This window comes from Rhinopithecus roxellana, chromosome 9, assembly GCF_007565055.1.
Source record: "Rhinopithecus roxellana isolate Shanxi Qingling chromosome 9, ASM756505v1, whole genome shotgun sequence".
NCBI classification, from domain to species: domain Eukaryota; kingdom Metazoa; phylum Chordata; class Mammalia; order Primates; family Cercopithecidae; genus Rhinopithecus; species Rhinopithecus roxellana.
In genome coordinates this window covers 111,343,671-111,371,327 of record NC_044557.1, presented here as the reverse complement: position 1 = coordinate 111,371,327, position 27,657 = coordinate 111,343,671, and the positions used below count along the sequence as shown (strand labels likewise).

Here is a 27,657-nt window from a genome sequence, read left to right as displayed (position 1 = left end):
TAGAATTTATTTAATTATGAATTTATATAGGTTGGGTTTCAGTATTGGCTGTGTTGAGCAACCAGCTCACAATACTCCTTAAAGTTTAACAGTTGACGTTCACAAGCCTGTACTAGAAGTCTCCAGCATGCCACTGATTTTAATCCCTGCAGCTCAGTCAGTTTTACTATAGGAAGCCTCTACCTGAGCACAAGGTCAGGGGTTGGGGGTGGAAAGGATGCCCTAAGAAGCCCTTTTTCCTTGGAAGAATTGGCTAGAAGTTCGTATCAGACCAGTGGGCAGTGGAGATCCTGGCAAGGCATATCCTGGGGCCACAGCCGGGCTGACACCCACACCTGGCACGCAGCCTCACAGGAAACACTGGCAGTGCCAGCCCATCGATGACAGCGTGGCCATAAAGGGGGAGACAGCCAACACCAGCATGCAGTGCATCCCAGGAGGCCCTTGGGTTCAAAGCCCAATCTTTAAAAATATGTCTGAGTTTCTAGTCGCCCAGCATAGACATCTATGGAAATTGAGGTAACTTTCATTAATTGTTAAAAATTATTTGGAGAAGGAAACCTCAGGAAGAAGCCTGGTCTTCCTGTGTGACTGGCCTCACATCATGCCATTTTGGGCGTGAAAAGATGGCACGACCTCCTTTTCTCATATCCATATAGCATTGCTTGGCTATCTGTGACAATATTATTAAATTACCAGAGCGACGATTTTCCAATGATGTGCGGCTTCAACACCTAACACAAACCTACAAAGAAGCTTGAAAATACTCAGTTTCATAAATGACCACACAGAAAAGCCTCAAAAGTTGCATTTTTATTGACATTATGGTTCATTAAATCATTAAGCCTTCTTTGCTGCCTCAATTAAAATGTAAGCAATGTAGACATCTCAGAATAAACTTCATATATAATGATGAAGGAGATGTGTGTAGGATATACATGATAAAATGAAAATTATTTACATTTAATCATTCCTTGCATGAGATAGAAAAATACTGCACGTTCAAGAGCAAGGCAAAGTGAACACAGAGGAATAACATAAAACCTGAATTCTATTCTTCTTTCTATTGCCAAAGCCTTCACCCATCACGTGGTATTTTTTTTTATAGACCATACTAGTAAGATGAAAGAAGCGTTAAAGCATAGTACTTGTAATTTAACAATTCTGGAGTGTTAACTCTGAATAATTCAGCGGTGCATTTTAAGGTGCTTTGATGGAAGGCTACTTTCTTTTGTTCTCCAAAGGGCGGAACTAAGTCACAAATTCATGATCTTTAAAAAAAAAAAAAGAAAAAAAAGAAAGAAAGATTAGGCCTAAACAAACAGCCAACGTCTCTAAGTACATCTGTTTACCTGTTTCCTGTACTGATAACAATATAGAAAGCAGAATAACAAGTGAAAGGCCATTATGTCTAAATACACAGGTGAAAATTCACCAGATTCCTGGGACAGTTAGAGTTGTTGGTTCTTGTCCTGGCAAGGTAGCATCTCAGTGAAGCAGACTTTGGATTCACTCTCTGATTAAAGGAAAAATAAAGTTTGGAAGCCAGGGTTATTACAAGTTATAAAATATTATGTAATAATGATAATGAAAATGTATAGAATGTAAATTATGTGAGTAAGAATTCATATTATTTAAGAGACGATATTATTCGCTGTATTTTATGAGTGAAAAAAAATCTAGTTTAACTGCATTTAAAGTCCCACAGCTAGTTTGGAGCAGAAAAGACTAGAATTTTAGTTTCCTGAGTCCACCTCCAATTTTCTTTCCATGGTATAATTTGCGTATCTTGCACAGAAAGGGGCATGTTCACCTAGGGTTCCAAATCCCTAAATAGCTGGATGATTCTTTTTTTTTTTTTTTTTTTTTGAGACGGAGACTCGCTCTGTCCCCAGGCTGGGGTGCAGTGGCGCGATCTCAGCTCACTGCAAGCTCCGCCTCCCGGGTTTACGCCATTCTCCTGCCTCAGCCTCCCGAGTAGCTGGGACTACAGGCGCCCGCCACCTCGCCCGGCTAGTTTTTTGTATTTTTTAATAGAGAAGGGGTTTCACCGGGTTAGCCAGGATGGTCTCGATCTCCTGACCTCGTGATCTGCCCGTCTCGGCCTCCCAAAGTGCTGGGATTACAGGCTTGAGCCACCGCGCCCGGCCTGGATGATTCTTTTTCTTTTGCGATGCTATGTGTCTGGCCTGGGCACAATTTCCAGAATTTCCTGCAGAGTGGAATCATTCCATGATTCATGTAGGCTGTATTAAATGGTGCTTGGTAAATAAGCAAGCGTTGGTCCTTATCTTTGACCTTGCTGATCCATTCCCAATGAAATGATAATTGATGGTGCTTGAGTCAATTATTTTCTTTATACTCTTTCTGCAGTTTCTATTCCAGAAAAGATTCGGGAAAGGGGAGTAAAGAAAATGTATCCTGAGTCTTTCCCCTATTTTTGATTTTTCTTGTTGCCATTTTTATATTTAGAGGTTATTTTTCATTGAAACAAGTACCATTTTCCAAGTAATTGGGTTCCCTAGCCCAAGTCATATAGAATTGTATAAGACACAGAACTACTACCTGGATTATGACTCATTGAAACACTTTAAAGGAAGTAAAATTGTCAAATTTTATAGCATGTTCTTAAATGCTATTGATTTTCTGACAGCCTTGCAAATTAAAACTATCAGCTTTTAACCAAGAATAAAACGAGCTCATCAACTGAGGCTGTTTTTAAATACACTTTTCTTTTCTCATTTTGGTTGGTATTAAACTCATCGTTCTCTAACAGGAATTTAAACAGGTTTTGGCATAGATTCCAGCAGCCCTAATCTCACAGAGGTCAAAGTAGCTACTTTCTCATGAGTGTTTGTCCACAGTCCTTCGTCATGTTCATAATGGTTGCTAGTTTTCCTCTCCAAAATTGAGTCATTTGAAAAATATAAAATACATTGTGTTTTAGTGTATCATAGAACCCAGTGGCATGTTTTTCTCAAATGTGAAAGAAAAGTGAGAAAACATTTTGGAACAAAGAAGGCAAAAGGTCTTACCTGGTATGGTCTGGAGCATCTCCTCCACAATCAGTTCCAGGCTTCAGTTTACACTTTAGGGCTTCGCAGCAGAGATTGGTACATTCCTTCAAAGCACACACACAATGGAAAAAGGTGGTTCAACATTTTCTTCCCATAGACTAGGTGATAGAATTCTGGTACAAGATGGCAATGAAAGTTTACTTTTTAAGCTAAATTACTCTGATAGGCAAATTCCAGTGACAATGACTAAGGACATTGAAAAATAGAAAACAAAATATCATCAGCAATGAAGACTACTCCTTAGAAGGTGAGCAATAGAATTATTCAAGAATTTTTCAAAAATAAATTTTGTCTAGATGTATGATGTGTATGTCCAAACTAAAAAAAATGAACATACAGCAGAAAGAAAAATATGAAAACAATTTAGAAGGCCTTTCAAAAGTGCAGGAACTCCATGAAGAACTTTATATATATAAGTTTCCTCAGAAAATTTAAAGGCAACTTGTCTTTTAAGACAATGCTTAATGTTGTAAAAAGATCAGTGCCCTTCAAAGTCAAATATAAATTTAATGCATTTCCATCAAATCTCAATGGTATTTGAGGACAAGTTTGCAATAACAACAGTAATGACAAAACAATGAAGAGATTTGACATTAAAATGCATTGTCAAGTTACAATCTTTAAAATAGTGTCATGCCTGGGAGAAATACCTAGACAGAAAGCTTGTTTTTAAAATAGAAAAAAAAACCCTAATTATACACCTAGGAATAATAAACTGGCATATCAGATCTATGAGAAATTGGATTAATCAATAAACAATACTGTATAAAGTATATATACTAGTTTTTGGATAAGAAAACAGTTATTTAGAAATTCAGTTGTTCCTAAGCCCAAACTCTCTAGTTTTATTCAATTACAGAAGAAAAATATCAACAAGATATGAAAATAATACAGGAGTTGACTGACATAATTCAAGAATTTTAGATGTTACATATTCTGTATACAATGGTCCTCTCTTGGCCTCTTCCTTCTTCTTTCCCCCTTTCCTTTCTATAAATACATACCGTTTACTTGCTGAAACCAGAAGTACCTAGGGTTTTAAGTATCTTCAACTGTCTTCCACCCAAGAAACCATAGAGGAATGTAAGCAAGTAAGAATGAGATAAACATAACTCTAATTTATTATAAAATGTCAAATCTTTTGTAAAATTCCATGTTCTTTATAATTAACAGAAAGTTTACAATATTCTTCACAAATGACTAAGTTATGCTGCACAAACTTCTGATGTAATCTAACCACCTAAAATTTCTGAATACATAAACTGAAGCATAGAGAGTTTAGACACCATGCTCATTGTCACAGAGCCATCTTAAGTAATGGATACTTCTTGGGCTGCATCCTGCTTCACCAATGATTAGCTGTGTATCTTTGAAACTAGTTAACTTTTCTGAGCCTCACTTTGTCTCTAAATTGGGACAATGGCAATATTTTGTATATTTGTGAGTAATAGAAGAGATGGTGTATGTGAAAGTAATTTTCAGATTATCTGATATGTGCAATCTCTTCAAACAAGAATTCTTAGTCTTTGTCTTAAAAGTAAAAGAAACTTGTTACGACAACAGAAATATCTTTTAGAAGCCAATGGGATTGCTAGTGGTCAGTGTTGTTTAGAATACACAAATGCCTTGAAAGAGTCTGATTTATAGAAATTCACAGAATCATAGTGCTTATTCTGGATGTTCTATGTTAATAGCCCATTTTCTATAGATTTTTGTGATTATTTTTTCTTTTCCTCTTCTCTGTTTTGTTTACAACCTGGTTTACACGCTGGCTTGATGAGAAAAGACCTACTCTACCTCTGAGAACTTACTTCTAGATCTCTAATTGTTCCTGTTCAACAGATGATTAACTGTGACATTATGTCATTTAGGGATTTCTGACTAATACACGTTTTGGAAAGATCATAAGTGACATGTTATAGTTAACAATTAACTTCTTTACATTTAACTCCATATAATTACATCAAAATCATGTCCTGGTTTTTGAAATGCCTTTCAAAGGATTACTAAATTCAGTAGCTAAAACACAAGTGCAAATCTTTTTTTTACTATGATGCAAGGTTTGTCTTTAGAAAGAATTTCCAAAAGAATATTGGAAAACATAAAGAAAACTGCATAATTCTTCTGCCCCAGTCAAAATCTAATAAATAATACCTTAGGAGAGCCACAATCACAATCTTCTCCCACTTCCAGAAGGTGGTTCCCACACACTGGTGTTGTCATTATATTTGTAGGAATAGGTGCTTGCAGCAGGCACTTTGGTTTCTGAGATAAAAGGTATCTTTCAAAATGTGTGCGGCAAGATGTACTGAAATCCTTTGGGAATTTTGAACTGTAATCAGAAGAAAACTCAAATAATATGATATACAGTGTGGTGCCTTCTGTGTGAAACACAGAATAAAGATAAAGAAACACAAGACTCTGACTTATCTAACTGTATTACCGACCTCAATGGAAATTCCAAATTTGGCAACCATTTAGGACTGCACCATATTAAATGTCGTAGGTGATAGAACATGCATACTGTGGTATTTGGAAATTTTTTTCCTAGAGCCTAATTCATAGAGCTGAAAGGATTTCCATTTCCATGTGGCCATTTAGTATTGTTCTAAAGGACAGCAGTGACAGCCATCACCATTTGTAATGATCCACTCATTTTGCATTGAGAAATGAGGGGCAAGAGATAATAATAAGGAATCAATGAAAGGAAGTTGTTGCAGGCTTCTGGGCTATATGGAAATATTTCTCTTCTTCTTTGTGAGCATTTCAAGAACAAAGTATGTTTGATTTATTTTTCTATCCCAAAGTCTTTGCAAAGTGCCTGGCATTCACAGGTAATTCATAAATAGGCAAAAATAGATGATTGGTTGATTGATGATAGGAGTATAAGACGATCCTGTCATCATCATAATAAGATGAATATTTTTAGAAACTATGGGTTCATTTTAAGTTAGAATCATTTTAAGTCAAAATTATAAGGTCACCATACTTGCAAGCTCTATCTTGGCATATTTATAAATCTTAAAGAATGAGCCCTGGTAGTTTTTAAAATTTGTGCCTCAAGAGACTGGAGGTTGAATTAACGGGATACACAACCCTTGGGAAAAAATATGCCCATTCAACATCTGTAGACTGCTTCCGAATTCTTTAAGACTTGGAAAACATCTCTCTTCTTCTAGGATGACGAGGTCTCACCTCAGATACTGATTCATCACACAACTGCCAGAGGGACACTTGGTGTTGTATGGAACGTCAGGCATACCGAGGACATGGCCCAGCTCATGTGACATCACTGCTACAAGAGCCACATTATTCTTTTTTTTAGCCTGGAAAAAAAAAAAAAAGTAGACACATTTATTTATTCTGTTTTTATTCAATTGTTGCCAATGTGCAGTACTTTAAAAATGGCTTAAGAGATGAAAACTAGAGAACCATTCGCTCCTTTCCCTGTCACCGTGTATTGCAAAACGTTGAAAGAGCATCCGAAGTGGTTGGGTCCTATGGATACAATATATTGTATTCAATAAATATTTGTTGAACTAATGGATACTAAGTTACCAGTAAATCACGGTTAAATTAATTACATTCTTCATAGGAAGTACTCATAGGCACCATATCAGAGGTCTCCAAAACCTATTGCTATGATATCTATGACACTGGAGTGATTGGCCACATGACATCTACGTGCACCTTTCTTCCTTGTCTGGCCTCTCTGGCCACAGATACTGGGGATGACTAGTGTTAACCCGGGTCACAGAAGGTATTGGATCCCCTTTCTGTTCCAATATTCCTGCTCTGATTTTCTAACATGAACTAAAGAATGACATGGCATGCTCTAGCAAGGCTAATGTAAGGAGATGTTCTGTTTCATAATCCAAGGAGTCTTCAGTGCAATGACCTACCAGTAGTTTCATTTCTACCTTGATTCATTGATTCAGCAGGTGTTAATTTTGCTCATTCTATATAAGGTATTATGCTGGACTTCATAGAGGATGCAGAACCACAGGGAGGCTTACTATAAATTTACACACCTCAATAACAGCAATCGAAGATGGGGAACACAAGGAATTCGAAGCTGCCAGTCCCACGCGTCGATTGTTGAAGCTAATCCCGCTGTATGAAAGTTACAGATACTACTGTCACAATCTGAGCCTTTGTAACCATTAGCTTTTGTTAATTATGTTAATGAATTGCCTCACTGCCCTAGCCTTTTTATATGGACTAGGCCCAAAAAAACTTCTATTCCTTCGTGTTGTAATGACCACAGATGGATATCTTATATCCAAGAGCTCATTCTATCATCTGATTATTGATCCAATAATCTCACGGGTGAATTGCTAGTGGTACAATGTCAAGCACTCTCACAGTTGATCAGGGAACTATTACGGAGCTGAAACACTTGCTAAGGAACCTTGGGGATACCAATCCATTCTGCCTACATTCACCTGGCCAGCATGTGCTCACCTGAGGAGCTGAGCATGGTCGTGGGTCTTTTCCTTCAGGTTGGAACTGTGCCATCTCAGGAAGTTGTTAAACGTGGTACTTCCGCTGGGCACCACCTTTATCTTATCACCATCAGACCAGATTTCCATACCTACCAAGGCCACTTGAACATCTATGGTGTTATAAATCTGTAGAAAGAGCATTCATCTTCATACAAATGTTCAGGATTCCTTTTGTGTTTGAGAACTTTTGTTGACCCCAAGTAATGGATAAAGTGACAGACTGGAAGTAATGAATTTCCATTTTGAAAGTAAAAATTTTAAAAGTTGTCTTTGTTGCAATGCATATAATTTCACCTTGATGTTGATCCTTGTTCTGCTAAAATTTCCCTGAACTATTTAACTTAAGGCATTTGTGACCTTTTTAACTTCTTGTTGGTGAAATCATAGGGAAGTTCCAGGCTTCTATGCAGAAACAAGAGGTTTACATGACTAATGTCTTACCACATTGAGTAGGTTCATCACATCAAACACAAAGCTTCTTATCAGAGTTAGATTCTCATTATAGTTCTTATACTGTAAAATACAAAACACAAAGTATAATGAAATAGCAAATTACACTGGGAAAGCTGATGGCATACAGGATTTCACATTTTAAGAAAAATTATGCATTTCACTACAATTAACATCTGTGCATTCCATAATTAAATAATGTAAGACTGTGTTCTGGTAAATTCTATTTAAAATGTTAAAAGTTTTTTGATAAAAGTTAGACATTCATGTAAAATTTTAATGTTCTTATAATTTTATGATTTTAAGTTGAATAAATCAAATTAACAATTTTAAGGTTTTTAAACGGAATCATGTGATTAAAATTTGATTACAAAGCAACATTTGCTAGATAGAAAAGTAGATTCTAGTATTTTCCTCTGTATCTATCAATATAATTTCTAAGTTATATAGAGTTTTGTGTTGATTTTATATTGACATAATATTTATATTAAATATATTTAATTTTATATTAAGATATGAAGTATTATAATATTTTAATAATGCATTCTTTTTATTTTTCTTTTTTGGTTGATTTCCTGTAGCTATCTGGTGTTAAGCGTATTGCCAATATCTAAATATGTTCATGGCAGATGGATATTAAAGAGGATGAGGAGATAATAACTGTTGCTGGCAAGGCAAGTAAACAGCCAAGACACCCAGGTGGACAAATGCCTCATTATTAGTTAAAATAGTTTATTGCTTGCTTTTGCTCGATAAGTAAACTTAAAAGGTGACTGAACTGGCCAAGAGGCCTGTGTGTTTCATACTCACAAAGGCATTATCCAGCACTAAATAGAGATCAATGTATTTCTGTGCCCGAAGAAAGTCTTCTCGCTTTACAAAGAATAAAAGAACATTGTTAGTCACTGTCTTTATCCTAAAAGATTCCAAAGCTTAAAAGGAGACTTTTTCCCCTAAAATAGAAGATAAATAGAAAAACAAGTAAATAAATTATAGACTTGACACATGTTACTCATTTCTAAGAATAGTAGTATATCGCCTATCTTTGCTGAGACAATTGAAGTAAACGATGAGGTAATGGAATTGTATTCACCTCTGGGCTTTTGAGTGATCTAGAGATTCGAATTGGGCCTTGTTTCCTGCCAGTGCTCCTCACACCACATGTGTGGTTAGCTGGGTCTTGTTCCTCCTGGTTAGATGTAAAGATGGCATGTTCTTTCTCGTCTGTGCTCTTCAGAGGTTTTATCAGATATCTTTGATGATGATGTGTGAAGTATCCTCTGGGAGATATAGAGACTTGTATTTCAGGATTCCTGACACACAGAGTCGTATTTGCATCCAAGAATGGATTGATGTCTGCCCCTCCATCCCAACTTCACACATAGTCTTGTCATTCTTAGACCTTTCAGCTAACTTTTGGTAATGTAAGTTAGAATTACTATTTGTCGATATAAAATGAAGCCTAGCTTACTTACCAAGAGAATTCTGAACAAGAATTATAAAGATGAAACAACCCCAAAGAATTTGGAATTTGCACCATGGTAAATATTTTTCCATAGTTTATTGATTCATTTAACAAATATTTCATGGCAGATCCTGGGACTATAATGGAAAATGGAGTAAGGGAATGTTTAGATAGCAAGAACCCCGGAGGGGAACATGAATGATCAACAGGCCAACCAGAGTAACACGCGGGATTAGAAGTTGCTTTAAAGAATCCCTGTTTCTATAATCATAATAGTATGATAATTTGTTCATAAATAGAAGGTGAATCCATATAATAAAATATTACAATCCAACATAACTGTTCAAAATTATATTCCTGAAGGTATGTTATGATATGTGAAAAACTTGTCATGTGTGTTATGAGCCATGTTGGAAGAACAATGTGTTCTATTTTTTTATTTCAATGCTGTGAAAGATACATTTGTCTATATGTGTATATAAGGGTGCCAACATGACAAAATGTTAATAACACTGATCACTTAGAGGTCAACTTTTGTGGTAGTTGTTATTTTCTTTTTCTTTTTTTTTTTTTTTTTTGTTTTGAGATGGAGTCTCGCTCTGTCGCCCAGGCTAGAGTGCAGTGGAGCTATCTTGGCTCACTGCAGGCTCCGCCTCCAGATTCATGTCATTCTTCTGCCTCAGCCTCCTGAGTAGCTGGGACTACAGGTGCCCGCCACCACACCCGGCTCATTTTTTTTTTTGTATTTTTAGTAGAAACGCGTTTCACCGTGTTAGCCAGGATGGTCTCGATCTCCTGACCTCATGATCCACCCGCCTCGGCCTCCCAAAGTGCTGGGATTACAGGTGTGAGCCACCACGCTTGGCCTGTTATTTTCTTTCTTTCTTTCTTTCTTTTTTGAGACGGAGTCTCGCTCTGCAACCCAGGCAGGAGTGCAGTGGCCGGATCTCAGCTCACTGCAAGCTCCGCCTCCTGGGTTTACGCCATTCTCCTGCCTCAGCCTCCCGAGTAGCTGGGACTACAGGCGCCCGCCGCCTCGCCCGGCTAGTTTTTTGTATTTTTTTTAGTAGAGACGGGGTTTCACCATGTTAGCCAGGATGGTCTCAATCTCCTGACCTCATGATCCGCCTGCCTCGGCCTCCCAAGGTGCTGGGATTACAGGTGTGAGCCACTACGCTTGGCCTGTTATTTTCTTATTTGTGCTTTTTCTTACTTTCCAAACTTTCTCTCATTGGCAAGAATTATCTATGTAAACAGAAACACATATACTTCTACAATTAAGTTCAACTGTGACAATTGCAGGGAAGAATATTTTAGAGAAAACAAGAAGTAACTGTTTCAGAGAGTAGGGTGGACAAACACGGAAGTGGACCCAGACATCATCAAGGTCCACAGCAAGGTCCACAGTGTAGCATTCCTGTTTTTCCATTCTAGGCCTGACTTCTCCTAGAGCAGCAGATTATGAAATGATTGTCAGGGTAATACTTTGTTCTTCACCTTAACCACATATATTAAGCATTTCATCAATGAAAAATTTACCAAAATAGTAAGAAGACAATATCTAGTAGCACTTAGTTCTGTGTAACAAAAAGCATCTTGATCTTGAATGATTTTGATAGTAGTTCTTACCTCAACCCGTCGCAAGTACTAATGCTGGCAACAGAATTCTTTTCATTTAGGATGTTTCCTTTATAGTAACAGTGTTCCTGGAGTGGAAAAAAGAAATTATGCTTCAGAAATGTGTGTGTGTGTGTGTGTGTGTGTGTGTGTGTGTGTAAAATGTATGAACTATGAGAATACATGTATCACAGTTGTGAGGAAAGCTACTGTCTTGAATATGTAAAAATTCTTCAGGTAGTGACTGTGACCAGAGTAATTCTCAGAAACACAAACAGCAAGAACCTCCGAGGTTTTCAGAATTGCTTCACTGGAAGCTCTGTATATTTGGTGGCTGAGCTATTTTTCTGACATTAATTTACACTAAGGAAGAGTCCAGGGAAGTTAAACTTAGGTGGGCTCATAGAGAAAGTGGTTGTTTTCTCTGAAAAGTGGCCAATACTCTAGGGATTTACAGGACTCCCAGTGGGTCCTCAGGTTTGGGGGTCAGTGCTCAAGAATTTGGCTTCCCTGTCCTGAGTCCCAAAGGCACTGTGCATTACAAATAAGTAAAATGAGACGTCTATTTTTCTAGACGGGGAATCCTCAATACTTCACACTGTCACTCCTGAGCTCCTCAGACTAACTGATTTTATCACTGTTTTAATTGATCTATTAGTGAAATCCCTTTATCAGCCTCAAAGACCCAAAATTACTTGTCTACAGCATTCAGACATGACTGCTGGCCCGCGTCAGCAAAGTTAAGGGGCCACTTATGTGGAGTGATCTTAAAAAGGTAATGAAAAAACTCCAGTGCGAAATAAATTGACCTGCCTCAGGGTCTGAAATTCCATCTGTGGTCTTTTCTCCCTGTTTGGAAGAGATCTTGTCAACATAAACATTTTCTCATAGAAGACTTGAGAAGATTCCTCATTAATGTATCATCAGCTATTAACAATTAAGCATGAATTAATTTATCAGACACTGTCCGCTGAAGATGGTGTTAGCAAAAATTCAGACGTTCATGAAATAAGTTTTGATGAGCATGGGGAACAAAGAACCATTTTGTGGCAGAAGTCTTTTTTTTTTTTTTTTTTTTTAAATAGAGAAATACACGTTTAGGGTAACTTGTAGGATGGCTCTGAGAAACTCTCCTAGCTTGGGAACGTGAAAACCTCTTGACAGAGATTTGTTGTATTCTCTTCCTGATACTATATGCCATGATTCTTAATGTCTGACATTTGGCCCTGGCATTATCTATAGGATAATGATTTAATCAGATATAAAAATATTAATTAAATAATGGATATTTCATTGCTGACCTCAGGATAAATGCATATATCTCCAGAAAATAGTAAATAGTGACATGAGGTTTTAAGTACCCATAGAGAAGAATTTTTCTAACCTATGGATAAAATGGTCTAGGGACAAGTGGACTTTTGGTTGCTTCCAAAAATGTGACACTTGGAAGCCTTCTGCTGCTCCTGTGTTTTAAAAGCTGAATGTGATTTTCCAAACTGTTGTCTCATTGGTCACAGATGAGCACCTTGCTTTCAAGTCCTTTGATTATTTTTTGAAGTTGTTCTTGGACTTATGAATTTTATAGAATAATTGAGTCCTTTGGGGATCTTAGTTAACATTAGCACAAACTAATAACATCTAAAGCTCAAAAGAGTCCCACAAAGTATTCAGACCCTACCATGTTCTCAGGTTTCGTGGTGATTTCCTCTCCTCTGGGTGAGTAGAGTGTCTCAGTATAGTCTGGCCCCAGGAGATGCCTGGAGAGAGCAGAGAGCTGCATGAACCACTCTGGGTGGTAAGAAAGGCAGAACTTCCTGAACTTCAGCACTAAAACAGTGATAGTGTCTACAATGAGAAATAGCTAAGGTTCTGACCTACTATCGTCTTCCAACATTGGAGCTCTGCTACTGAAGCAAATCAGAGAGTTAGTTCTTCCTATTAAATCTGAGGGAGGAAGTCCCCTCATCTCCTTCTCATCTGTAGATTCCCTGTCTTCAAATTAGTCATTTTGAGATTTCCTGCACCAAGGACACAACCTCTACAGAACCTTTGAAGGGTGCTGAGTCACAAATATGCTTATAGGCCCATTGCATTCAGGGAGAAGTTTACTAACTGCTATAAAACTAGGAGGAACCCCATCCCCTGGAATCTATCTCTAGGCCATGAATCTTGAATCAGCCTTGGACATACATTCTCATAAAAGAATGGAAAGCGTCATCAAAGTATTGAGTTTATCCGAGTAGAAAAAGATGTTCAGTAAGTTCCCGGAAAGTCAAGAAAGAAAGTCACTTACATATGCCATTCCTTTTGTTTTACACTTCGTATATAATTTCTAGGAAATCAGCCTTTTTAGCACAAACTAATATCATGTAAAGCTCAAAATGCCTCATGTCTTCTATGTCAAACCACACTAAATGGAGCCTGAAAAAGATTGCTCCCCAATTTCATAACCTAATCCAGTGATTAGACTTTTGGAAGGTACAACTTACTTGGATTTTTGTAGGGAGAGAATGATTTCTTCTCCGTTTAAGATCATCTGATATTGAACTTCGGGTTCATACCTTTCCTGAAAACATTTAATTACATCAAACAATTTATATTTCTGAACATAACTAAAATAATTATAATGATATATGTAGTACGTATTAGAAGAACAATTACAAATGCATATAGGATAAAATCAGTTCTCTGGTGTTTTCAAAATATGTGAGACAAAACACATTATGCACTAAAATGGACTTTCAAAAAGTAGAATTATGTGATAATAACACTTACAGATTAAACTAGCTTTAATGCGTGAGATAGGGACTTCTCATTTGTCCTAATGTACAGTATAGTGTCTCAGGATCCCCCAGCCAGGGAATCAAAACAAGGTGTGTATTTTTCTTACTTTAAAACCAAACTAAATGCACTTAAAAAAAAACAAAAACTCACAACCCACTAAGAATTAGGTAACAATTACAAAATGAGGGAAATACTTGCAACAATGTAATAGTCAAATAATTGATATCTTTAATCAATAGTAGAAATATTGTGTTAACTACTGATACAAAATTTAATTCTTCACTATTGACAAAACGGCTGAGGAAAAAGACAATTCACTGGAGAAAAGGGGTGGTGGTGAGGCTGGCCAGGAACAACATCTGTTAAAGATGGCTGACCTTCCTGGGCTTCTCTCCTCACTCTCGAACTGAGAGAAATGTCTAAGCAGCTTTATCCTTTCTTATCAAGTGATGTTGTTGACTCTGCTGCTTAACTATAGCGGCATTCTGAGAAAGTGTGAGCTGTCTCCTGAACAAAGGGGAGTTGTATACATGGGCTTCAATATGAAACTATTAGATGGTAACTGTAACATCATTGCTGTTAGTGAAAAGGCTTTTTATTGCCTCTTTGGATGATTGTAACATCTACCACAGTCATTCACCTTGCTTACCTCTTTGCCATGCTTTTCTGTCTGGTTGTTCTCGGTCTCTCTTTTGTGTAAAATGTGAAGTTTTTTAGGATAAACTATTTCATGGAGCGTTAATTCAGGTGTTTGCTTTATGGCTATTGCTAGAGAAAGAGAAATAACATTCACATAAAAGATTTAAAGGTTTCAGTTTTAGTCGTGTTGTGTTTTGTTTTCATTTGTTGGGTTGCTAAAAGGGCAGTGAAGACTACATTCCTATGTAGAGAGCAAACATTATGAATAACAAATTGATTCTCCTGCTTCAGCTTTGATGACAAGGATTTTTTTTTTCTCTCCCTCCCCCCATTCTGAAAAGACATGAAGATTACAAAACAGTTCTTCAGACGATCTCTCAGTGCATGCAAACACTGGACCACCATGCCTAGAAAGGACAGGTTATGGATTAAGAACAGGGGTTGTGTGAGCCTAGAATTCTGCCTGTAGTAATCTATTTCCTTCTTGCTTTAGAGTCTTCTTAAAAATCGTGAAATTTTCTCTCAATGCCCTCTAAGACTTTTTTTTTTTTTCTTTTTTATACCCTTTTCCCTCTGAAGCACAACTCCTGACTATACACTCTAAAAATAAAATTTTTCCTTTGTATATAATACTTTACTTTTAGGAAAGACTCTACTAGCCGTAATTTTATTCCTCAGTGTGACAATAAGCCATGAGGCTTTTTCTCTCAGCATTTTCCCTCAAGACTTTAGATTTCAAAGAAATAAAGATTTTGTTTGCCTCTCTTTGAAGAGTTTTAAAGCCTCAGAGAGGAAGGAGAAATACTGTTTATGGACACAATGTTCTTCTTGATGTACTTGAAATTATATTACATAGACAGATTTTCATTGTTTACAAATAATAGAAAATAAATTATCTTGGAGCCAAAAGACGTGGTCTTATGCCCTAGCTAAATAACCTCGTAGCAGTCACTTCAGCTTTGTACCAGTTTGTTATCTAAGGTATAGGTTAGTGTAAAACTTCAATAAGATAAAATATATAAAATTATTTAGTATCCTATTAGGAAGATGGTGGAATACTTTTTCTATTTTTTCTTTTAATTACTCAATCATTCATATAAGGTCAGTCTTATTTCTGAATGCTCACATTTTCATACGTACATATCTGTGCTTAGAGACAGTTTTCCACTCAGTATGACAGAGTGATCTTAGGGAAAACAGGAGATTTTACACCTGGCTGATACAGAAAATGAAAGGAAATCACAAAGCAAGAATTCCCTCCTAGTCAGCTCCCAAAGTTCTGTTGTAATGCTGTCCTGAGCAGGATTCATCACATACTAAAACAGGAAATCTAGAAGTATATGAGTAAATGATCTTTTATTGAAAGAGAATATGAGTCCATTAGTGGAAAAAGCCATGCGCTTGGAATGAGAATGAATTTTAATAATGTCTAGTTTCAACCCTAGCACTAATCATGCAGTTTTGGAAGAGCCCTCAAGATCTCTGTTTTCCTTCCTCACTTCTTGTTCTATCTACCTTATTTGTCTTTGGAGAAACTTTATAAGAGTAGATTACAATGTGATTTAGCCAAAAACCTTTGCAAGATACATAAAGTAAAAAATCAAAACAACAAAAAAACCCAAATCAAACAGTGTTGTTGTTGTTTTGTTTTGTTTGTTTGTTTTGAGACAGAGTCTCGCTCTGTCGCCCAGGCTGGAGTGCAGTGGCCCGATCTCGGCTCACTGCAACCTCTGCCTCCTGGGTTCAAGCAATTCTCCTGCCTCAACCTCCTGAGTAGCTGCAATTACAGCTGCATACCACCACACCCGGCTAATTTTTGTATTTTTAGTAGAGACGGGGTTTCACCATGTTGGTTAGGCTGGTCTCGAACTCCTGACCTTGTGATCCACTGCCTCGGCCTCCTAAAGTGGTGGGATTACAGGCGTGAGCCATCGTGCCCATCCCAACAGTATATTTTTAATGAATATCAAAATGATAGTAAAACAAGGTTGAGTGAAATTTCAACCTCTTAATACTCAAAAACATTTTAAAAATGGAGACATTGGGTCAATATTATACTCTTATTTTAACTATGATGTGTCAAATCACTACCTTTGATTTTTTTACATAGAAGAAAAAATAATGTAAAAGTATTACATTCTTTTCTAGACAGTAAGCAACTTATCTTCTCTGATATTTCTTTTATATTAAAACTCAAGTATTCATTTGACAAATATGTATTGAATGCTGACTTTAGGCCAAGCACAGTTTGAGGCTGTCAGGTTAAATGAAATAATAGAATAGATAGTGATCCATGCCCTTATAAAATTCATTATATTACATATATTTATACATATGAAGCATACATTATGAATAATTAAATTATTTATAGGTTGGAAGATGATAAATGCTGTAGTGATGAAATATATCAGAGTAAAGGAGATTGTGAATGCTGGATTAGAGGTGAGTGTTGCAATTTTAAATAGGGAGGTAATGATAGTCACATCGAGATGATCACTTTTAAGCCAAGACTTCAGGAAGATGTGGGACTGAACAATATCATTCTTTGGGAACAAAGAGTTCCGGATAGAGGAAAGAGCTAGTAATAAGGTTTTAATGTGAGATCCTGGACAGAGAGTGCATTTAAGAAATCACAGGGATCTGGCTGGAATGGAATGAGAAGAATGAATAATAGAATATACAAGTAGGTTGGTTATGGAAATGAATAGATTGTGCAAGACCTGATAGACTCTTACAAAATTTAGCTTTTACTCTGTGTGAAATGGGGGCCACTGGAGAGTTCAGAGCAGAGAAGTAACATAATCTGACTTTTGTTTAATAAGATTGCCCTGTCTGATCTGTCGAGAATATCCTGCAAAGAGGCAAGCGTAGAATCAGAGAGATCATTTAGGAAGATACTGCAATAATCTAAGAGAGAGGTGGTGGTGACTTAGATGAAAGTGGTATCAGTGGAAGCAGTGAGGTGTGGTCAGATACTAGATATATTTTGAAAGTGAAATCAATAGAATTGGTGAAGGATTGGATATAGAACATGAGAGAAAGAGAGGAATCAAGGATGACTCGATATTTTTGCCTTCAGCAAACAGAATTGCCATTGACAGACTTGGGAAAAGGTGAAGGAAGAATAGATATGTGGGAAAGGTTCTGGGTATGTTGTTTTGAGATGTCTACTAGGCATCTGTAGAGGCCAAAGCAACTCCATCTTGGATGCTAATCTGGCAAGCTGGCTTCTGATTAATCCCTGTTCTGGGAGCCCTCTAAGATTTCCAGTGTATCCATTGTTCCTTGTGTAAAAGCAGGTACTTTCATAAATCTTGCCCTTAGGTCAAACAGCTGTGATGCTATCATACCTCAATTGTCCTGTACATCCCTTCTGAACCACCCCTCCCCTATAGTATAAAGGCCCTGGATCTGGAGAGTAATGGAATAGGGATCCACTGTCTGTGTTGTCTCGTCACCACTCAGGACACAGACATGACTTCTCTTTGTAAGCCCTTATTAAGACTTGTTTTCTAAAAAACTGGATCTTTTAGCCTCTTTCTTTGGCCTCTCAACTTCCTTGGGCTTTGGGGTGGTTTGCATAGACCTGCCCACCATGAACAGCATCTAAGTGGATTTGTTGGAAAAAAGTACATTTTAGTGTGGAGGCAAAAAGTTGGGAGTTGTCCTCTTGTGGATGGTACTTAAAGCTAAAGATTAGATAAATCACCAAATGACTGAACACTGCTACAAAAGAAAAGAGTATCAAGCACTGAGCCCTGGGCTATTCCAACATTAGGAAATTGAGGAGAAGAGGAGGAACCAGTAAAGGAGGCCAGTGTGAGGTAGGAGTTCACCAAATGAAATGGTGTGTTTCAGGCCATAGAAAAGGAAAGAGAGAGGAAGGCGGAGAAAGAAAGTTGAAAAACATGAGAATATGATGCCCCCAAAATGACCACTGGATTAAACATCCTTGAAGCCGTAAGAGCAGTCTTGGTGGAGTGCCGGAGATGAAAACTCAGTAGAAGTAGGATAGAAGAGAACAGGGTGAGACTAACTAGAGAAAAAGTGTATACACAGCACCTTTGAAGATGTGTTATGCAAAAGTGAATGTGGGGGATTGGTCAGAGTGGTGGGAAAAACTATAGGGAAAGGATGCAAACCTTCTGAAAGTTCAGAAGATTCTGCAGCGCCCCGGGGAAGAATAACTGAAGGTAGCTGTTCTATAACCCTGAGGCAGAGGGCAAGGAGCAGGTACAAGGGAGTATAGGGGGATTTCTCTTAAACAGGTTCATCTACTTATGTTGACCTGGAACTGACCTTTGATCATCCGTGCACCTGAAGTTCCCTGAAAGGGGAACAATAAATGTTAATTACCTACAGGTTGTTTTTGCTCCAGGTTTTCGGCATTGAGCTTGTGCTGAATAAAAGCAAGCAGCTCCAGCTTCTCAGGGCTGCTCTCTGACCACCAGAGCCAGGCAGTCAGTCAGTCACCTCGTTGTTCTTACAGTACATAACTATGTCTGAATACTCATTTCATCCATCTGCCAGCATCTGCGGGGCATACCCAGCAGGTGGTGCCCCACATGAAGAATGCTGCAATGGATGGTGATGAAACCCTCGAGAATGAAAGTGAAGACTGCAAAGTAAGTAATTGGTGACTGGTGGGGATTTCAAAGTTTGAGGGGATTTTAAAGCTCGGGTGTCATCATGGGACAAAGTTATCAGCTCAACAGCAACAGTATATAAAAGTATTGAAACAGCTGCTTAAAGCTAGCGGAGCCTGTGTCTCGGAGGCACAATTAAGGGACCTAATGCAAACTGTTGCTTTCTATAACCCGTGGTTCCCAGAAGAAGGCATGCCAAACCTAGAGCTCTGGGAACAAGTGGGGAGAAATTTTAACATCATGCACAAGGGCAACAGGTCCCAGTAACATCTTTAACGTTATGGGCCTTAGTCAGGGCTGCTTTGTCCCCACTCTACACAGAAAAGCCTTAAAAGGGAAGGAAGGAAGAACCATTATCTACCTTACCACCTCCTCCTCCTCCCTCAGCCCCACCATTACTGGGTAAAGCTACCACAGAGGAAACAAATATTTTCCCTGAGCCCCCTCCCCCAATAAATTGGAAAAAATACACTACCGTTATGGGACCCTGTCTTAGGCAAGTGGAATTAGAAGGGGAACTCTTGACCTGCCCAGTGATGCAAGATCAACAAGGCAAACAGGTACATGAACCCACTGCTTTCTAACACTTCTAAAGAAATAGGAAAAAGCATTAGAGAACAGAGCCGCTAGCCCATTTGTGAAAGGATTCATTGAGGCCATAGCAGACTTCCATATGACCCCATGGGACCGGTCAGTGCTAGCTAAAACAACTTTAGAGACCGGTCAATACCTGCTCTGGCAGACAGAATATGATGAGTTGTGCGAACAACAAGCCAACCAGAATCAATTGGCCTGGCAAAACATAACAGCTGCTCTCTGGCCCCTAGAGCCAGGCAGCTCTAGCTAGCTGCTCTTACATTGCATACCTGTGTCTGAGTACTCATTTCATCCATCAGCCAGGGTCTGTGGGACAGACTCGGCAGGAGAGAGAAAATTTAGGACGTTAATTGGCAGAAGAGAAAGAAAAGGGATATTCATTTTAGTTGGGAGAATTTATATGCTGATGGGAATGATTCCATAGAAAACATGGAATAGATACAGTAGGAAGGAGGGAAAATTTTAGGTCAATGTCCTTGTACGAGAAGGGATAAGATCTAGAAGACAAATAGAGGTGTTAAGCCAGCACAGATAGGTCAGAGAGAGGAGCAGAAAGTAAGGCTGATCATATAGGGACAAGAAGCAGTAGATGGGTGAATATGGTGGAACACAAAGTAAAACCTTACAATCACTCCCATTTTCCCCAGAAACTTCTGGCATGGTTTTTATACACATAAAGCAAAACAAATGTAATGCTAAAGTTCATTTTGCTTGGCAGTTGAATGAGTACAAGTTTGTTTGAACATGATTGTTTCATGCACTATTCACAATGATGGTAAGATTTTATGGAAGTTCCAGAAAGTTGTGAGCTTGAAAGAAGAATAATTTACCAGATAAGATTGTGTATGAGTAAACATAAGAACATTACGAGGTATAAAATTATCTAGTTAACTGCAACCTAATGAATATCTTCTAAAATAATAGCTTTTATTTTTTAACTATTGGGTTATCTAAAGTAATAGGGAGGAATATTTAAAAATGTAGGGCTACTTGGACACTATGGGTGTTGTAGACTATCATCAAATTCAGAAGTATTTCAGTGACTTTTTCAGCAGAATTTTGAGAGAACAATAGTAATAAAAACAAGTCTCACTTTTCTAGAAATGTATCAGTGAGTGTTTTGAGGCCTCTGAGGAATAGGGGAAAAAGATGTGTAGATGATTTTTTTATTTCAATCAAATTCTATTTCATTATATGTTGTGTGACTTTAGGTACAATTCTCATCAGACAGCACAGGCATAGTTGTTCAGTTGGTCAATTAATGTTCTTTTGTTTAATAATGCAATTATAATACATCTGATTTTGGTTTAATAATGGAATTATATATGATTTAGCCCTCATTCTATTTTAAACTCTTCCCTGTCATTCATCCTAGCAAAGCTATGATTAGGAAGTTGTCTTAAATACAGGGATTTGATTTTTGGCCAGGAAGTTAGTTCTGTGTTGTCACTGGGATGGTGTGTTTCAGAAAAGAAAATAATAGATCTAGTAGGGTTATTAAATAAGAAATAGAATTCCAGAGACATCCTTACTAAATCATTATGCAAATCACAAACTGTTGACTATAAGCCTGTCCTTTTATGTTTATATGGATTGAATAATTGCAAAGACTTCAGTAAGCTATGTGTATATATTGCATAATTATTAGTATAATACTCGATCCTTTTTTGGGGTATAGTATTGGTGATGGACAATGAGGAAATGTAAAAGAATATGAAAGCTAGAGCCAGCCATGTGTGTGCAGCTTTTGCACAGCAACCTTTCGGCAAGTGAGAATTTTGTGGGGAGTTTGGATAACTCCTCAGCTATGTACTTTACCTGTTTCAATATAGGGTTTAGCACAAATATGTTTAACATGGAAATGTGCAGGTTTACAGCTTGACTTTTAACATGCTTATTATGTGATCACTAGTACAATAACCAGTGACTTGAAAATTACTTGTAGGGTGTGTATAGAGTGCCATCAAATTGGTTCATCTATCAATAATCAATCTCAAAGACAAAAGGGATTTCCTTTCCAGAACTAGTCATTCTGACCCTGTCATTCTGCTTTTAAGAATTTTTCTCAAGGAAATATCCCAAAGTGCAGATTTTTAAACAGCTGTGATTCATGAAGATGTTAATAAAACTTTATTTACTAGAGAAAAGACATAATGAATGGAACAATATGTAGCTTTTTGTTCCTCTATTTTGGAAAATACTGTGCAGACATAACATTTTATTTGTTAAAATATATAACAATTTGAGGAAATAGGACAAATTTTAGAATGCATGTTTCATATAGTGGTTTAAAATATCTTCACTCAAAAAGATACACATACATATGTATATATAGTTTGCTTTTGCAGAGAGAGAGGTAGAAAATATACCAAAATGCAAATAGTAGTGATCTTTTGACCATAAAAACAGATGCCATTTTTTTTTTAAAAAAAAAAGCACTTTAAACATTCATCAAATAATTTGACTTTTATGTAAAATGCTGGTGTAATGGTACTTACCTTGAGTTTGAACAATGAGCCCGAGTACAGGCAGCAGGACCCAAGACATGGTGGCTACTGCAGGTAGCTGAGAGGTCCCACACAGCATGAAGTTGTGGTCTCCCCAGTGTCCAGTTTTATCTTCCCCAATTTCTCTTTAGAAGTTGAACAAGAAAATTAAAACTCCCACTTTTCGTGTGAGATTGGGGAATGTTTCTTAAGAGTGTTGGGAAATTGTCAAAAAATTGCAGTGTCAACATCATGAGAATGTTCCTCATCTTTGAGAGATATTTATGGCTGTGGTTATAGCTCGTTAAGGATTCACATCTGGACACTGTTTGCCCTTGGTGCTGCTGTAGCAGTGGGAATGTGTGAACTGAGACTGAGGTGCTCGCGTGCATATCTACATAGTCGCCAAGCTGGACCATCACGATTGCTGTTCAGTATCCTTATAGAAATAAATCTGCATATTTAGGACATATTTCAGTATTTTGTACATATTTCGAGAAACTATCACAGTGAACACAGAATCTAAAAAGCACCAGGCAAAGTCCTACAAACCAAGATACTGCAAATCTCTCAAACGTTCAGTCTCCTTATGAGTCAACAGGGGATGCTGATAATATTAACTACTTCAAGATTCTTATAAAATTCAAATGCATTTGCACACACATATGCACATGCATGTAAAATTGTAAAGAAATGTGCATGTATAAGACATGTACAAAAAATGTAAATAACCTTGACAGTGCTAGCCTTGACCAAACTCTACACCATATGAAATATGTTTGAGGTGTACTTTTTGAGTTCTACTTTATAAAATAACAATGATTCTCTGACAATATGGTAGATTTTCATGATCATAATATCACAAGTTTATTGTGGGGAAAAAAGTTGATTGCCAATGATCCGACATCAAGAAATAACTTCTGTTAACATTTTTATAATGTATTTTCATCCTTTTATGCAGAAAAGGAAAGCTCACCTTATTGGGCAAAGGGTTTAAGAAACTTATTTTTTTTTTCAAGGCACTATAACATAAGCATTAAGCATTCTCATGACATCGAATATTAAGATGTAATTTTAATGACTATCATATTTTGTACATACGTTTGTGTTGAGTGTCCATGTAATGTGTGGTTGTGTGTATTTCTTTAATTGAATTCCTGGCAACTTCAGGATAAATGTCTAGAAGTGCTATTTAGCTAAAAAGGGTAAATCAACTTGAGATGATTGATAAACATTGACTTGGTGCTTTTCAGAAAGTTGGGCCAAATTAAATTATTATGTATAGAATTTTCCCAATCTAAAAACCCATACTTTCTAACTGCTGAACTTACTTTCCACTGATACATCTGGGAGTTTCTTAGCATCTAACAGGAAGTTTAAAAATCCCCTCTCTATGTCTATTCTTCATTTTGTTGCTGTTCTAGCTTCCTTTAAAATAGTAGCATTTTCTCTTATAATTTTGCATTTCTCTTTCTGGTCCAGAAGATAAGCATTCTCCTTATATCCTTTATGACCTGCCTTTAATATTTTAACAAAGTATAATTCTAATTATGTCTCTATCAAATAATAAAAGAATCCTGGAGTGGTGAACTCTTATCAGTGCCTTACTCTTTGCCACCTTGGATGTTGTCAAGTATTTTAGTTTATTATGATTTTGACCCCCATGTTACTCACTATTTTTGTGTTTTCTACAGATGTTTGAAATTATTCATGTGTACCAACTTCTTTGCTCACAGGTCCTTTTAGCATCAGTTATTGTTTCTTTTTAATTCTTCATTAAGCATATTCTTTTTTATTATTTCCATAGGTTTTTGGGGAACAGGTGGTATTTGGTTACATGACTGAGTTCTTTAGTGGTGATTTGTGAGATTTTGTTGCACCCATCACCTGAGCAGTATACACTGAACCCAATTTGCAGTCTTGTATTCCTCACTCACTTCCCAGCCTTTTGCCCCCGAGTCCCCAAAGTCCACTGTATCATTCTTATGCTTTCACATCCTCATAGCTTAGCTCCCACTCATGAGTGAGAACATACAATGTTTAGTTTTTCATTCCTGAGTTACCTCACTTAGAATAATAGTCTCCAATCCCATCCAGGTTGTTGCAAATGCCATTAATTCATTGTTTTTTATGAATGAGTAGTATTGTGTCATACATATATGGTATATATGGTGTATATATGGTATACATGCATACATATATACCATATATGTGTGTGTGGTGTGTGTGTGTATATATGTATATGTGCGTATATATACATGAATACACACATACCAGTTTCTTCATCCACTCATTGAATGATGGGCATTTGGGCTGGTTCCACATTTTTGCAATTGCAAATTATGCTGCTATAAACATGCAATACACAATGAAATACCACCTTACTCCCACAAAAATAGCCATTATCAAAAAATCATAGATGATGTTGGTGTAGATGCAGTGAAAGGGAACATTTCTACACTACTGGTTGGAATGCAGACTAGTACAGCTGCTATGGAAAACAGTGTGGAGATTCCATAAAGAACTGAAAAATAGAACTGCCATTTGATCCAGCAATCTCACTACTGCGTGAAATTTTGCTATCTTTCAGTGACCATTGTTGCTGTGGACAATTTTGCTTTCTGGCTATTCAGTGGAATTATGTAAGTAGTAGTGCTAGGGCAGTTGAATACTGAAATCATATTAAAATTGTTTCTAATAAATTACTACTATATTGCTAAGGATTCTAAGATAATTCTGATACTATCCTTGCTATTCAGATATTCCTGCAATAAAGTCTAATAACGGAGACAGTCACAAATAGGTAGTCTGTGCAAATATGAAGTATTATGATTGATGTTTGTGTATTGTGTTGAGATCGATTTTAGAAGGGACATATCACTTGATAGGTGGAGATAATCTGATAATAACTGGAAAAGGAATAGTGGAGCTGGTACTATGAGCAAAGCCATGAGTATATAGAAAATCATAGTGTGTGTTGAAGCATATGTTCCTCATGACTTGAACATAACATAAAGGAATCAAACCAAATGTCCACCACTGATAGACTGGATAAAGAAAATGTGGCACATATACACCATGGAATACTATGCAGCCATAAGAAAAGGGTGAATTCATGTCCTTTGCAGGGACATGCATGAAGCTGGAAACCATCATTCTAAGCAAACTAACAAAAGAAAACCAGATATCACATGTTCTCATTCATAAGTGGGAGCTGAACAATGAGAGCACATGGACACAGGGAGGGGAGTATCACACACTGGGGCCTGACCGGGGCCTGTTGAGGGGTGGGGGATTAGGGGAGGGATAGCATTAGGAGAAATACCTTATATAGGTGACGGGTTGATGGGTGCAGCAAACCACCATGGCACGTGTATACCTATGTAACAAAACTTCATGTTCTGCACATGTACCCCAGAACTTAAAGTATAATAAAGTAATAGGTATGTGATATAAAACTTGTAATACATGCAGGGGCCAAGTTAAGGGGGAACAAATGATCTTAAAGAAGGTACATATTTGAGCACTACTTAGCTGACAAAAGTGTCAGACTTGCTGATTGATTGTATGTAGCTACTCCCAGTTGGAAGAGACAGAGGAATCCAGAATGACTTCTAAGGTTCAGCTTGAGCCACTATATAAGTCTTCCAATTTGGCGTCTTGATGGAAGTTGCAGTTTGTTAATCCATTAAAAACAGGAAATATATATCCTGGGGCACCCTTCAGGACCACAGCACCATGATGGTAATAGATGTTTAAGATACTCATTGAATATACGAACACCATAAAAAATTTGAAAACTAAACTCTGCATAAGATACAGATGCTGTTTATTAGATAGTTGAATATCAGCTTATAAATCAAAACTGGGGGAATAACAGTGAAGAAATTGTTTACCCAGTGCATCTGGAGGGAATGAGAAATAGAATATATACAGAGCCTTATGAAGACAATATTTAAGGATTGACTAAACATAGGATTTAATTTATGATCCTAAAACTAAGAAATCACAACCAACATCCTGATTACCGAGAATTTTATTCCCATAATGCTTGCAACTTAACATTTTGGAATGTTGCATAATAACATATCTTTGATTTGGGGCAGATGTTTAAATGTTGTCTAACTACCAATGAAAATAGAACAGCAACATGCACAAAAATTATGGTAATATCTTGCACAAGTAACGACTTTTACATACATGATCTTCTTTGGTCATATAACAATAGATATAAGCAGTCAGTTCAAAGATTTTGGTTCCCATTTTATAGATGATTCAGAGGTTAGGTAATGTATTATACTTCAAATCACCCAGAAATGTAATAGATGTCTCCAAAGTCATTAAGGTGGGAAAAGACGTGCTTGATAAAGAATTTCAAATATTTTACTGTGGGAGATCTCGATGATGGCTTCAACTGCTTCAAAGAAGGTTATCGCAAGGATATGAGAGTGTAAGAGTCAGAAGTTCGAGATGAGAAGTAACATAGTGGTGTCCATGCTCTGAACTCCTTTGATGCTCAGGAATCCCTATTTGCTTATGACTGACATTGGGGGAGGGGTCATGTTCCCTACCTCAGTGGTCTATCAGTGTATTGGAATTATCTAACGAGATTTTTTTTTCCAATTTGAGCTTGTCCAAACCCACCAGGAATCCCTACTGGAGAAAGCTGTGTTAATAGTAATATTAGCTAACAATTACATAGCCAGGCATTGTTCTAAGTGGCTTGCATGCATCAAACATTTTATGTTTATTACAACCCTATTTAAAACATATTTAAACAAAAACATGTTTAAATATCTTGCCTGGATCCTACCAACTTTGCTGACCCATATAATGTCAGTACATCCAGTTTTTCTATTTTCTTCTAATTATGGACATTTTTACCTTAAAATTATAACTGCGAAGACTTTGAAGTAACATAGCAAAAACTTAGTGTTATATTCAGAGCAAAAATAAAGATACAACTTTATGCACATAAATTATACTTTTAGCTATGGAGATCAATGAAATCTTTCACTAATGATACCTTGATGAGCTAGAAAAAAATACATATATGTATAACACATTATCTTTTTGCCTTTATAATTATCACATTTCTTCTAACATTTTATATGTATAATGTACTTAGGTTGTATATAAGATGTATATTTAATATATAATTTATATAAAATATGTATGTAATACATAACGTATAATGTATATAATATATTTTTTATTTACAAATATTATTTTTATATAATATATAAATAAAATACATACAATATTAGAAAGGTGAGAATTGTAAAGGCAAAAAGTGGTTGAGGGATCAAGGTCCCAGAAAGGAAGGAAGTACATGGCGCGAGCTTGACATTCCTCCCAAATTTCCCTCTAGGCATTTAGCACTTCTTGTGT

The 27,657-nt window shown here is 36.9% G+C and overlaps 1 protein-coding gene across 2 annotated transcripts; it reads right to left on the bottom strand.

Annotated features, from left to right (window-relative positions):
- Positions 1 to 794: 794 nt before the first annotated feature.
- ADAMDEC1 (ADAM like decysin 1) lies at positions 795 to 22,586 on the bottom strand. Of its 2 annotated transcripts, XM_010364116.2 has the most exons (14): positions 22,279 to 22,586; positions 14,548 to 14,666; positions 13,604 to 13,680; positions 12,793 to 12,871; positions 11,127 to 11,203; positions 9,126 to 9,312; positions 8,843 to 8,905; positions 8,024 to 8,095; positions 7,542 to 7,708; positions 7,109 to 7,190; positions 6,273 to 6,403; positions 5,232 to 5,409; positions 3,036 to 3,121; positions 795 to 1,516 (listed from the first exon to the last, which is right to left on the bottom strand). In XM_010364116.2, exons 1-14 carry the CDS (start codon positions 22,364 to 22,366, stop codon positions 1,510 to 1,512), a joined length of 1,413 nt encoding a protein of 470 aa, XP_010362418.1. In that variant the 5' UTR covers positions 22,367 to 22,586; the 3' UTR covers positions 795 to 1,509. The 2 variants fall into 2 exon arrangements, with proteins under 2 accessions (XP_010362418.1, XP_030793886.1); XM_030938026.1 differs by lacking the exon at positions 14,548 to 14,666.
- Between the last annotated feature and the right edge of the window lie 5,071 nt (positions 22,587 to 27,657).